This window comes from Dipteris shenzhenensis, chromosome 14 (genome assembly GCF_047967505.1).
Source record: "Dipteris shenzhenensis isolate YYH24624 ecotype China chromosome 14, Dip_SZ_1.0, whole genome shotgun sequence".
Taxonomy (NCBI): Eukaryota; Viridiplantae; Streptophyta; class Polypodiopsida; order Gleicheniales; family Dipteridaceae; genus Dipteris; species Dipteris shenzhenensis.
Window position 1 is genome coordinate 35,060,516 of NC_141609.1, and position 13,441 is coordinate 35,073,956.

Sequence of the window (13,441 nt, forward strand, 5' to 3'; positions counted from 1 at the left end):
TCATCAGAAGGAGCAAGAAAATCCTCAAAATGGAAGGTGTCATGGATTCCCCAATCCCTCGAATCGAGGTCCGACCTGCTACTGTATATCAACTTGGTTTTGGGCAGACTCGCAGTAGTGAAATCTGGCTCGAGGAGCTACTGTTGCTTTTGCCACTACTAAGCAAAGATGTGCTGAAGCGGGAGCATCCTTGCGCTGGATATAGCACCACAGGAAGAGTCCTTGCTAGCAGGGTTGGTCATGGAGAAGAATATGCTGCTATTGTTGGCGGTGCAAGATGGCATAGAAATGGGCATTGACAGGGTCAAGGTGAGCAAGCACCAGATTGTATTTTGAAATCATTCAGCATGAGGGCATCCTCCAAATGCAATGACCTATGCTTGCATCTTAAAGCTTGTGGTAGTTGCGAGAGAGAGCTTTCTAGAACATATTATCATGCTGGCCGATGCCCTTTTGGACATGTATGCCAAGTGCATGCTTGAGGAGCTGCCTTCTTAGAATGTTGTCTCTCTGAATGCATTGACTCTCTCTCTCTCTCTCTCTCTCTCTCAGCCTATTTTGAATGCATGCAACATGAGGCTGGCCCTTTAGATGCAGTGAGCTGTGCATGTGCCTTGAAAGAGTGGGAGATTAGAGAGAAAGAGAGAGGGAGGGGAGGATGATGGAAGCAGCGAGGAAGTGAGTGAGACAAAGATTCGTACCATAAGGATATTCCATCTTGGGGCATTTCTCTTAGCATGCATTGATCAAAATGTAAACATATCACACATAGTAGATAGCTCCAAAAAACGCTAAATTATTGATTGATCTACTCATTCAAGATCATTGGAGCTCAATAATTTAACCATAATATTTCTTGAATCAAGTGTTTCAAAATCGGATGCAAACATCAATGGATTGAATGATCTGTTAAGTCCGATTCAACAATAAAATTCAGAATTAAAAATTATTCAGGTAATATTTCTATTAATATAGATAATCAAATATTTAATATTATTATATAAATTATTTTTTTAATAATGCTTATTTTTTTAAAATAGGAATATTAAAATATTAAAACAAATTATATTACAATTTATGATAAAACTCACAATAATTTAAATTTAACTTTAGGTTATCATCATGATGTTCAAAGTGAATAAGTCAAAGATTGAGCAAAATATGGCAACATTATCTCAATTGCAACGATTGCTAATACCAACACAAAAGAGGCTTATTGTGCAATTTTTGTTAGCGCATGCTCTTAAAACAATACATAATGATGATTCAATTTGCAATAGCGTTAGCTTAGATGTCATCATAAAATATAGTATTTAAAAAAAATGAAAATTATCTTTCCAATAAGTTTAAAACATATTTTGAAATGATATTAAAAATAATTAAATATTATTTAATCATAATAATTTTTTTTGTAAAAGATTAATCTATATTTCAAAATATTTATATATATATATATATTCAAAGTTTTCAATATATATATAGTAATGATGTTAAAAAAATTAAAATTTTAACAGCTTCAATAATGGCTGCAAGAAGACATTCTGATTCAAAAAGTTGCTCAAGTTCCATGATAGAGCTACTACAAAATAGGAACAAAATAGAAAATAAAAAATTAAAGGGAAAGAAGGACATCAATGAAAAAATTAAGAAATTGAAAGAGCCCTATATGTGTAAAATAAATATTTACAATTGGAAGCCAAAAAAAAAGGCAAGGCATTAAAAAAGTATGAAAAAAAATTAATAACCTATACAAAATTAATAGCATTTCAAAATTCGCAAATAAGTGATCTTGAAAACAAGGTTCAAGATCTTTGATCAAACTTCCATCAATACACTATATAAAATAAACATTTCAAACAATTTATATTAAGTCTATATTTTTCATCTTACATTGAAAAAAAAAATAAAAACTTAATATAATATGCATCATAGGATTTATTTTAAACAAATTTAATTTAAATTTTAAAAATGTATTAGCATTAAAAAGTCATTATAAATCAAAATCTACTTGAAATAAAATCTTGTTATATTAAAAATTTCATAATAAAATAATGTTGAAAAAATCATGCATCTATCTTTTATTTTATGTGGATTAAATCATAATGCAAATAGAACTTCAAATTTACTATAGTATACTTTTTTTTACAAAAATAAAAATAAAATAATTTGGTTTAATACTACTTATTAGTAAAATATAATTCTCAATATTGAAAACCCAAAATCAATATAAAATAAAATCAAATACTATATTCTCTATGGGCTTGAACAAACTTATAAAATATGCACATTATTTTAAAAATAACTTATTTACAAAAATTATATTAAGATTCAAAAAAACGCAAGATTACAAAATTTGAAAAAAAAACTAACTTGGCCACAATGTTTGGATTAAGTGCTTGCAACATTATAAAATCGACAACAAACCCATCGTAGACCGGGTCTAAGTACTCGTTCACAAACAAAAAACAAGTCCAATAAATTTATTTCAAACACACTTAAGCAATCATTAACTTGATACATAAGCATTCATTCACAACAATAAAAAAGTCCACACATAAGCATTCATAAACCAGATAAAGGCATGTCGCCTCCTTTAGAAGTCCAAATCTCCCGATGGGAAAGTGGTCGGAAACCAGCTCATGGCTTGGGGCCAATTCCCAAGTAAGCAATAGCCTGATTCTATGGACTTCTCCCGATCGGGAAGTGGTCGAAAACCAGCTTGTGGCCTGGAGCCAAGTAAGTGATAGCTTGATTCTAAAATTTCATTCTCTTTATTCTTTAAGGCGAGGTTTTCAAATGGAGCAATTCTGGATGTTCGGAAGGAGCAAAAGGGAGCTTCTGAGAGGTTTGGGGGTAGAGGCGGAGGCTCGGAGGAGTGTACGACCATGACACGTGGTGATCACAGGGTCAATTCTAGCAAGCCGTCAGTTGCAATCTGTCTCGTGCACTCTATTGCAGACTTGAATGGTTTTGGGTACCTCCAACTTGATCTAGAAGACTGCATTGTGCAACTGCGAGACCAGGGTTGGAGCTTGGACTCCAGATGACATGTCCAAAATAATCTGATGGCACGTGACGTGTCACAAAAATTTGCAGACCATAGCAAATTAACTTATCGTGGACACAAAGAGAGATTGACTGACCGCCACATGTCGCACAAATGCGCACTGCTCCTTAAGCGCGGAGTAAATGTATAGAGAGAGAGAGAGAGAGAGAGAGAGAGAGAGAGAGAGAGAGAGAGAGAGAGAGAGATGACATGATTGTATTAACGTCCTCGTGAGACCCTTCAGGATCTATGGGAGAGAGAGATAGGGGGGGGAGCAAGGGGAGAGAGAGAGAGAGAGAGAGAGAGAGAGAGAGAGAGAGAGATTATAATGTATATTAAATAATATATTATTAATATTAAAGAATAGAATATATATATTATCTATAATATTATAATATAGACTATATTATAGTTATATAATATTTTTGTATTACATATACAAGAGAGAGAGATAATATAATAATAATATATATATATTATAATACACACACACACATACATTACAATATGATATATTATATATTATAACGTACAACACCAAATGCACACATACATAGAGATGTACTCACTCACATATGTCCAAATAATCAACACTTACACATGTTTTTTAACATTTTGCATTTTTGATTGCTTATCCCCCTTCCCTATTAATTTTCTATTCTTGCCCCCATTGGATGATGGCTTTGCCCTTGACATGATGAATTTCGTGCATCTAATAGCATAGAAAAGTAAGCTTGAAACCCATGATTACTACTTGAGGCATTCAAAACCATGACGCATAACACATTAATCTTCCAAGCATTTGAGAGGAATAAATGTCCCAATAAGTACTTCAAACTTCTGCTTCCTCTATTTCCCAAGTAGCACCACAATAAGATTGTTACTAAATTATGGGCTAAGAGATGGAATTTGAAATTTTATTTTCTTAAAATTGTGATCCCATCTTGAGACCGGGTCTCTAAACCGTCGCGGGATCATGCTACTCGTCTTGTTGACAGTAGCAGAGCTGGCAATGTGATGTTTTCTGATGTTTAGATGCTGTGTTCTCTGTTTTCCTGTGGACACTGGCTATGGTGTTTGAGGTTTGGGCTATCTTGCAATGCAGCCAATGTGATAGCTTTTCTGGGTGTTTGAGGTTTTTGGATATCATCAAGAGCACCCAGTAGATGTTTGATGAGGTTTTGGGTTCTTCTGTTTGGTGTTGTGTTTTGAAGTTTGGACTTTTGGGTTGACACAGGCTATGGCGTTTTGAGGTTTTGGGCATTTGTAGTCGATGGTGGTTATGGTGTTTTGAGATTGTGGATTGGTAATCGAGCGAGGATGACACTGGCTATGGCGTTTTGAGGTTTTGGGCATTTGTAGTCGATAGTGGCTATGGTGTTTTGAGGTATTGGTAATCGAGCGAGGTTGACACTGGCTATGGCGTCTTCTTCAGGTTTTGGAATTTGACACTGGCTTTGGCGTTTTGAGGTTTTGTGCTTTTTGTTGTTTTCGATGAATCGAGCGAGGTTTGAGCTGGGACTGGCTATGGCGTCTTCTTCTTCAGGTTTGGGGATTTGACACTGTTTGGCTATGGCGTTCGAGGTCTTCAAGAGCAGCAGCCTCTTTGATTGGTTTTGTGGTCGCCAGCAGCGAGTTAGTTCCGAAGGAATGAACCGCTGCTCACAATCGTCTTCCAACTCCGATTGCGAAGCATTCTGAGAATCGAAAAGATGGCGGAGACACGCAGCAAATCCATCGACAGAGTCGAGCTCTTTCGTGCTGCCCTGCAAAGCGTAAGAGAGAGCGCCACAAATTCCGCTGCGCCCTCTCCAGTTGAGGATTCCTCGCCGAGCGTTGTATCGCTTCCCAGCTTCCCTTCCAACTTCCCATCAGTTAAGCGGATTCCAGGAACACGATTCATCGTTGACGGCTTTCGTGTCGCTGGTCCTTGGTCTGCTTCCTACTTCCTTTCACACTTCCACAGTGACCATTACACCGGACTTACCTCTTCTTGGAATAAGGGGATCATCTTCTGCTCAGACATCACAGCTCGCCTTGTGATTGAGTGTATCAATGTGCCTGAGGTGTTCGTCCACCCCTTGCCATTGGGAGAGACTCTTCTCGTAGACTCTTGCCAAGTGACTCTTGTGGATGCAAATCACTGCCCGGGTGCAGTGCAGATGCTTTTCCAAGTACCTACTCAAGGGAACAAATACTTAAGATATGTTCATACCGGTGACATGCGTTACTCTCCACAGATGAATCTTGATCCTACCCTTTGCGATTTTATTGGTGCCGATGCAGTGTTTTTAGACACGACTTATTGCAACCCAAAATTCGTCTTCCCGACGCAGACCGAGTCTATTAACTACATTGCGGAAACGATTTCTAACTTGAAGCGCGGGAATGCCCACGAGGAAGATTGTTCAGCTGTCCCTGAGGACACGGAGAGCAGAACGGAAACTTGCTCAGAAATGGAAGAGTTGGATGCCTTCCCAGGTGACTCCACTCCGGTTCCAGATGCGAAGGCAATGGGAATGCATTACAGGGGAGGTTCTTTCGAAGATCAAGAATTTAACGGGCGAGCAGAAATGGACTCAGTTGGAGAAGATCGGCGCTGCAAAAGCGATATAGAGGACGAAAAGTGTATTGCCAGCACTGCAGACGACGTGAAATTCACAGGGAGAAAAGAGGGACACCTGGAGATCGTGGAATCAATCTCAGAGCGACAAGGAGACAGAGGCTCGATCCTGTTCCTTATTTCCACATATGTGATAGGCAAAGAAAGAATTCTTTTGGCAGTTGCAAAGCATTGCAATTGTTTGGTCTATGTTGATGAAAAAAAATATTCTTTGTTAAAGTGTTTGGATTTAGAGAATTTCGAGATATTCACCACTAATCGTTCAGCTACGGATGTTCATGTTGTATCCTGGAACTTTTTAGGTGAGACATGGCCGTTTTTTCGGCCGAATTTTGGAAAGATGGAGACAGTTTTAAAAGAAACAGGTTGTACTCGGGTTGTTGGCTTTGTTCCCACAGGGTGGACGTATGAAACAAAGAAGACGACTTTTTCTGTGAGACGGAAGGGACCTCTCGAAATACATCTTGTCCCATACAGTGAGCATTCCAATTATGAAGAGCTTCGGCAGTATATAGCCTTCTTGAGGCCAAAGGAAATAATCCCCACCGTAGGTCTTGAAGGTGGTGAAATGGACGGTAAGGCTGTTGCATCCATGAGGAGGCACTTCAGAAATCTCGTCGATGAGACTGCAAGCAAGAGGCGGTTTATAAGGGGTTTTAACAGGAGGACTGAGCATGGGGCTCGCTGCACTGAGGAAACTATGCCATTGGACATGGGAGCATCACAGCAATCGGGGGAGGTGGCTGGAAAGAGGGAACAACATGCTGTTGTATTATCAGAGGGCAAGGATGCTGATACTAATGAGACTCTCAAGGTGCAGCAACCGCTCAACACTGCGAGTGTGGAAACAAGCTGGAAGCTGGATAATTATTTCAGCTCTTTGATTGAATCAGATCCCAGCTCAGCCCTAAGAGCTGCTTTTGGCAAGGGAGCAAAAAAGCGGCAAAGGGAGAACCCTAAAATGCATGCTACTTCACAAAAGGAATTAGAGTTGGCTACTCAGTCTGAGAAGAAAGTTAAGCTAGCGAGTTCAAAAAGCGGGCACTTAAAACCAGAACATAATATTAAAGAAAATAATGGTGACAACGTTCCGGTTTGCAGTTCTCAAAAGGAGATGCAACTAAGAGCTGTCCTGCCTGCACAGGTTAGTGAAGAGCAAATGCGTTGCCTTCTCCTTAAAGCAAATGGGGATTTGAATCTAGCCATTTCATTATTTTTTGAGCAGAATATCCCCGAGATTGGGGGGCAAAAGGACCAAGAGAATGACGCTGCAGGTCGCAGCTGTGAGGATCATGAAGGCTTCATTCTAGCAGGAAATTCAGCTAATGACGGGGGTGAAGCCAGCGTCAGTGAGTTGCCAGTGGAGGGGAATGAATATAGGCCTCAAAAGTTATGCTCAAGTGATCAACAGGTTCGATTGGGATGTTCTGTTCCTGGATCAAGAAGCAATCTAACTTCAACAGCAGATGAGGGCAAGAAGTTACCCAAATCAACTGTTTCACGAAAAGGTTCTGGGGCACAGTCTTCAATACTGACATTCTTCAAGAAGACCAATGCAAACGCGGCTCATTTTGAGAGGCCAGAACAAGGACGGAAAATGGGAGTGTGTCGTGAAGCTGTGGCTGCACAAAATCCAAACTCACATGAAGGCTTAGACCAATTGTTAACCATCCTAGGAGGTGTTTTACCGGAACAGAAAGTAATTGTTCTATTGGAAAAGGCTGGCGGAGATATAGGTGCTGCATTAGACTTGTATTATAGCAATAGCAGTATTAGTCTGTTGAAAAGAAGTGTAAATGAAATGGCTCCTGTAAATAGCCTTCCACTGGCATCGAGGGAAGGGAATGAGCTTGAATTGGGTGCAAACCTTGAATTTAAGGGAGCACAAGCAGCTGAAGACAATGCTCAGAGGCAAATTACGTCTACTCAGGATATTGGTGAGATGTCATGCATGCAAAAAGAACTCAGGCTAGAAGCGAAAGCTTGCTCTGTTGCAGTGTCCCTTTGGGATTACAAGCCGGTTGAGCATGGTAAATGCCTCTATTGTACACTATCCGTGTCATGTTTCTACTCATTTGTGACATCGGATTCGGTCTTCGTCCAATAGTTGCTTTCAGACCAGCGTCAATGTACATGCCCATGAAGGTGTCAGAGCTCAATCTTGTCTTGTAAATCTGAATTGACCTTTGGAGCTTAGTTTTGACCAGACCACAGAGATGGTTTCTTCATGTGTTTGGATGGGTATGGACTCCATTGTTATATCAATTGGTCAACTGAAGGCCATTGAAAGCTTTGTGTTTGCACATACAAAAAACCACTTCAATTCTCTCTCTATGTATTTTGTGATTCACAATTCTCTTAATTATGTGTACTCGTAGTTTTGGATTTCCAGCTTTTTGTGTATACTCGTTACCCTTATGGTGTTGCTGGCAACGGTTTCCTTAGATCATATGTAAATAAGAGATTCTCTGCTGTGAAGTATCATCCTGATGAAGGTTTATTTGAAGTATCACGGAATAGTAATGCTATTCTATAGCGTTTTGTTTTGAGGCATCCCTAGTTTATTGAATCTTTCAGTACTCTTAAACGACGTTGGATTTGATTTTCCATGACAGAGCTAGCTATGTGTTTCAGACCCATACACTTCACAATGTTACTGTGAAATGTACAATAGATAGATCTGATAATATAGAGTGTTTAGTCACATTTTTTTTCATGAGGCCTTGGTTTGGAAATATAATGTTAAAGGCAAATGAGTAGCCCTCAGTGACCAACATTGGTTTAAACGGTCATGTGCAGCATGCTGGAAAGTTGATGAGGCAGCACCATATGCGCACTTGGCCCGAGCTTTTGATTTGATTGAGCAGGAAAGTGGTCGGTTGAAGACCTCAGATATGCTTTGCAACATGTTTCGCAGGTTTGTTATATAATATGCTTGAATACATAATACATAGCTGATTACAAGATATGCTGCAGAAAAGTTTTCTTGAGTCAGTAGGTTCCCACACTAGAATGTCAATAATGCTGTCACGGTGTATCATAATCTTCAAGACCACAATTGGCAGCACTCTCAGTTTATGCAGTTAATCCTATTATGTGCTTGGGATCACAGTTTGCTGGCATTATCCCCTGAAGCCGTGCTTCCTGCAGTGTATCTTGCGACAAATCGTATTGCACCTGATTATAAAAATGTGGTGCGTTTTTTGAAAATTAGTGAGGAAACTTTAATGCCATTAATTAATCTGAACCTCAATGTTATACGTCATAAGTTTTTTTGGAATTTGAGCTGTTTGTTGATGCTATAGATTTATGTTGATGCTATAAATTTATAATGTTCAGTATCAGTGTTGTCGACATAACCATTGACTTTGTGGGTAACCAAATGTTGATTCTCTATGTGTGCTACATGTAGTCTGGATTTGGCATACCATTGTCTTTAGAGCATATGGGGTTGTGTTGAGCTAATGTTGTGAGAGATAAAGATGGTGGAGAGAGCAAAGACATGGAGCTCTATGGAAATGAAGTTGGAAGAATGAGAGTAACCTAAAACCCTAGGTTAACCCACACTATGGTTAAAACTCACACAAACTCATATTTAAATGTTAGGGGAAAATCCTTAGAAGGAAAGTGACCCTAACCCTCCTAAATACTTAATACATTGGCCACTACCTTAAATATTTCAATATTTCGTCACCTCCTTGGAGTGACAATCTTTTGGTGTGCAAGGAGTGATCTCAATCACCAAATGGAAGTAAGCCCAAAGCTTTGGGGAAAGCTTCAAATTTTTCTTTGGATAGAGCCTTCATGAAAAGATTTGCAACGTTTTGATGTGTACGATAGTAGATGAAATTAATCTCTCTTTGACATAATGATAACCGGTTTCATGCGTGCACGAAACACATGATTGTGTGGCACTGCAATAGCACTCCGACTGTCATTGAGTATGGGAGTAGTTGGCAGCACACCACCACGAAGGTCTGCCGTCAATCTCCCGAGCCATACAATTCAAGTATGGAAGGCTGCCCTATACTCAGCTTCACAAGATGATGTTGCCATGGTGGATTGTTTCTTGCTCAACCAGCATAAACTGCCATTAAAGAAACAATTTCCACTGGTGGAATGTATGGTGTCAAGTTTTCCAGCTCAATCTGAATCGCTAAAAGCATGCAAGTCAGAGTCACCCTTCTGGCATAGAACAAACCAAGAGATTGAGTACCTTGCAAGTATTTGAAAAACACGCTTTACAGCATACCAATACTGTGTCTTTAGGCTGTGCATATACCTGCTGAACTGGGATACACTGAACTGAATATCTGGATGGGTATTGCAGAGATAAATAAGGCATTTAACAGCCTTACTTGATATAACAGTACAAAGGTTCACCTGCATCATACATGGACAGCCTCCCATGGGAGTTGAAATAGGCTCACAGTCTTGAAAATCGAACCTCTATACGTGTCCCCATAAACTAAATGCCCAAATAATAATGTAATAACCCAGATTAGGCAGCTCAAATGAAGCTTCAAGATATACATATATATATTCTTAAAGTCCTTCTTGACACAAAGGGTACTCTCTGTTGGACTATCTGTAGATCCTGATTGGTAAAAACGTCCTCTCAGTTGGACTATTCTGTAGATCCGGATTTGTAAAAAATGTATGAATTTTCTCATACCAAGTGTAACAAAGGACAATTTACTTAGTTAGCTTAATCAGCCTTTAATTGGCTTTGTAAATAGTAGTAATTTTAGCTGGGTGGTCTGCTGGTGCCACATGGCATCTTAGGACAGCCATCCCATAAGCAAAGTGGTCATTGATGTGTGCAGGCCTGAACCTAAAAAAGGGTCCTGCCGTACCTTTACTCATAACTTTGACTGACATTTAATAACAGCCACTGCAGCTGAGCCCTATTTCCTCTATGCTGAACTAGGAATCTTCCTCCTAGATTGTTGCTTGTGCAGCCCTATGGATGCCTTCATGGTTTCCAGGTATTCTCTTGGCGATTGTGCACTTGGATTCTGGTGATTCTTGCTGTTCTTTCCATGACTTCCTAGCTGCTATCTGTTAAGCTACTCTAGTTAGTTGATTAGGGTTAAATTAGCAGGCCTATTAGGCGGCCTTGCTACATAGGTATCAGAGCATGTTCATGGAATTTGGTGGACAATTTCTTAACATTTCATCCCGACATTTGGATCATGGGTTCTTGAGCATGGGGCCAACCCCTGTGCAAAAATATGTCCAGGTGCTCCAGTCAGTGTCAGCCTCTGAGATCCTTAAATCTCCAAATTTCTCATATTTGCACGATTTTTAAATCAGCACGATCGGGCTGATCTCTTGATCAGAAGCCCTAAACTATCGATGTGAAATTCCAGCATTTGGGCTGGCCTTGCCCAAGAATCTCTGATGCAGGAAATTTCCTTCTTTTGGAACGATCTGGAGATCTACTACTAAGATTGTTGTTTTGACGGCATCCCTGGAGTCGCCTAAGCTGCAGTGACACCTGTTCCAGGTTTGATATTCATTGGAGTTCGTTTGCGCTCTTATATGTGGCACATTTGTTGTCAGTTGTCAATGTCAGCTTACAAACCTGGATTATTGGGGGTTTTCAATCCTTAGTTGCTATCTTGCTCTGTTCTATTCTGCTCATGCCTAAATCGGAGCATTTATTGAAGATTGAGCGCTCCTAACAGTAGAGCCTGAATTTCATGATTGTGAAAATGAAGCCAGGATGATGTTGATGGTTCCAAGGAGTCCTCTTTTCACCATGATTAATGGTGACGACCAGTCTAAGTACCCAAGGAGATGCCAACAATGGAAAGTTGAAATTGTTGATGAATACGTGGATGTGAGCAGAGATTCAGACGGAGACTCTTGTGTTAAGGATGATGAAGTGTTTAAGACACCCAATCTGTCTTGTACCGCATCTTTCTAGAGGCTATAATGGGTTCTAAAGGTGCCCAAACTCTCAGACTCAAGGGGTCAATCAATGGACTACTTGTTCATATCCTGGTTGATAGTGGGAGTACCCACAACTTCTGTCCAGGCAATAAGGCTACACCCTACAGATATGGATCAAGGCTTGCAAGTTCAAGTGGCTAATGGGGAGCATTCTCTTACTAAGTATTGCTGCCAAGCCACTCAGATTCAACTATCAGATTTTACTTTCCAGGGAGATCTATTTGTCTTGGACATGGTCCCATAGACATTGTTCTAGGCTGTGATTGGCTGAGGTCCCTTAGTGAGATCACATTGGACTTTAATCACATGTATATGAGGTTGGCAAGGGATCTCAAACGTGTTTGTGCACTCTATGCTATCCTTCTCTCAAAATCTGATAACACTATTTAAGTCTTGGTTGAGGATCAAGAGATGCAAGAATTATTGCAGCAGCAATATGCAGATGTATTTGCTAATCTTCCTAACCAAAGGGATATTGATCATTCCATCACTCTTGAGCCAGGGTCTAAACCCGTGAACAAAGCACCATACTGGTTGTCAAAAGTAGAGAGGGAGGAGGTGGCTAGGCAAGTAAAGGAATTGTTGGATGGAGATTTTATCACACACAGTCAATCTTTCTTTGCTTTACTTGTCCTATTGGTGAAGTAAAAGGATGTGTCTTTCATGATGTGCATTGACTACAAAGACCTTAACTGTGGGCCGATCCCCATGCGTCGAATGAGGTGTTCCATCTGCTCCCTCGGGAGAGCCTTCGTGAAGACGTCTGAGATCGGCGGTCGGGCAGTACAACTCTATGACACCTTCGTCGATCAATTCTCGAACAAAGTGGTAATGGACCTTGATGTGCTTCGTCCGTGCATGAAACACGGGGTTGTTGGCAATTGCTATGCAACCCTGGTTGTCGCACATGATCATTGTCGCATATTCTTGAGTCACGTTCATGTCCTCCAAGATCCACCTGAGCTACAATGTCTTGCGTGCCACTGTACAAGCAGCCCTGTACTCTGTCTCTGTTGATGAAAGGGCAACAGTAGGTTGTTTCTTACTCAGCCATGACACGGCTCCTGATGAGAGTATGAAACAGTACCTAGTAGTCGATATCCGGGTGTCACCATTACCTGCCCAATCACTATCGCAGAAACCGCCCAACTCAATGCCTTTCGTGTAAGTGATACCGTAGGTGCAAGTACCTTTCAAGTACCTTAGCACCCTCATGCCTACGTCCCAATGGGCCTTCTTAGGTGTGGCGGAGAATTGGCAGAGCAATCCAATTGAGAAAGAAATATTTGGTCTGGTATTGGTGAGGTAAGCAAACAACCCACCATGCGTCGATACAGTGAGATGAATCATCCGGTTGAGATGAATCATGTACACTACCAGCTTCCATGGGAGTCACTACCGCTTTGCAGCGTTTGAGTAGCTCCCTGCAATATTTCTCCTATGAGATAAAGATGCAGCTCTTTCCCTGCTTCACTTCAATCCCAAGAAAGTAATGAAGTATTTTCAAGTTTGTCATCTCGAACTCCTCCATGAGAAGTTTCTTGACTTGAGCAATCTTCTTCGCATGATCTCCTGTAGTGATGAGATCATTTGACATCCACATACAGGATTAATACCAGCCGCAAATCCCCTTGTGAGACGAGATAATTTGCCTATAATGGACTCCGCTAAAGCCCGATTTTCTGAAAGAAACATTTATTCGCCGGTACAATGCTCTGGGGGCTTGTTTCAGCCTGTATAAGGCCTTCTTCAGCTTGCATACTTTTGATGTGGATCTTGGAATCTGAAATCCTGGTGGCTGTGCCACATAGACC

The 13,441-nt window shown here is 40.4% G+C and overlaps 1 protein-coding gene across 1 annotated transcript in view; it reads left to right on the forward strand.

The window, feature by feature from the left end:
* The first annotated feature begins 4,278 nt into the window (after positions 1-4,278).
* LIG6 (DNA LIGASE 6) overlaps positions 4,279-13,441 on the forward strand; it is a 146,310-nt gene continuing 137,147 nt past the window's right edge. Inside the window, exons 1-4 of the mRNA XM_087384541.1 lie at positions 4,279-4,481; positions 4,593-7,699; positions 8,469-8,586; positions 8,782-8,863. Of these exons, the coding sequence (XP_087240667.1) occupies positions 4,759-7,699; positions 8,469-8,586; positions 8,782-8,863 (3,141 nt within the window). The 5' untranslated portion in view covers positions 4,279-4,481; positions 4,593-4,758. The remainder of the gene's footprint in view (positions 4,482-4,592; positions 7,700-8,468; positions 8,587-8,781; positions 8,864-13,441) is intronic.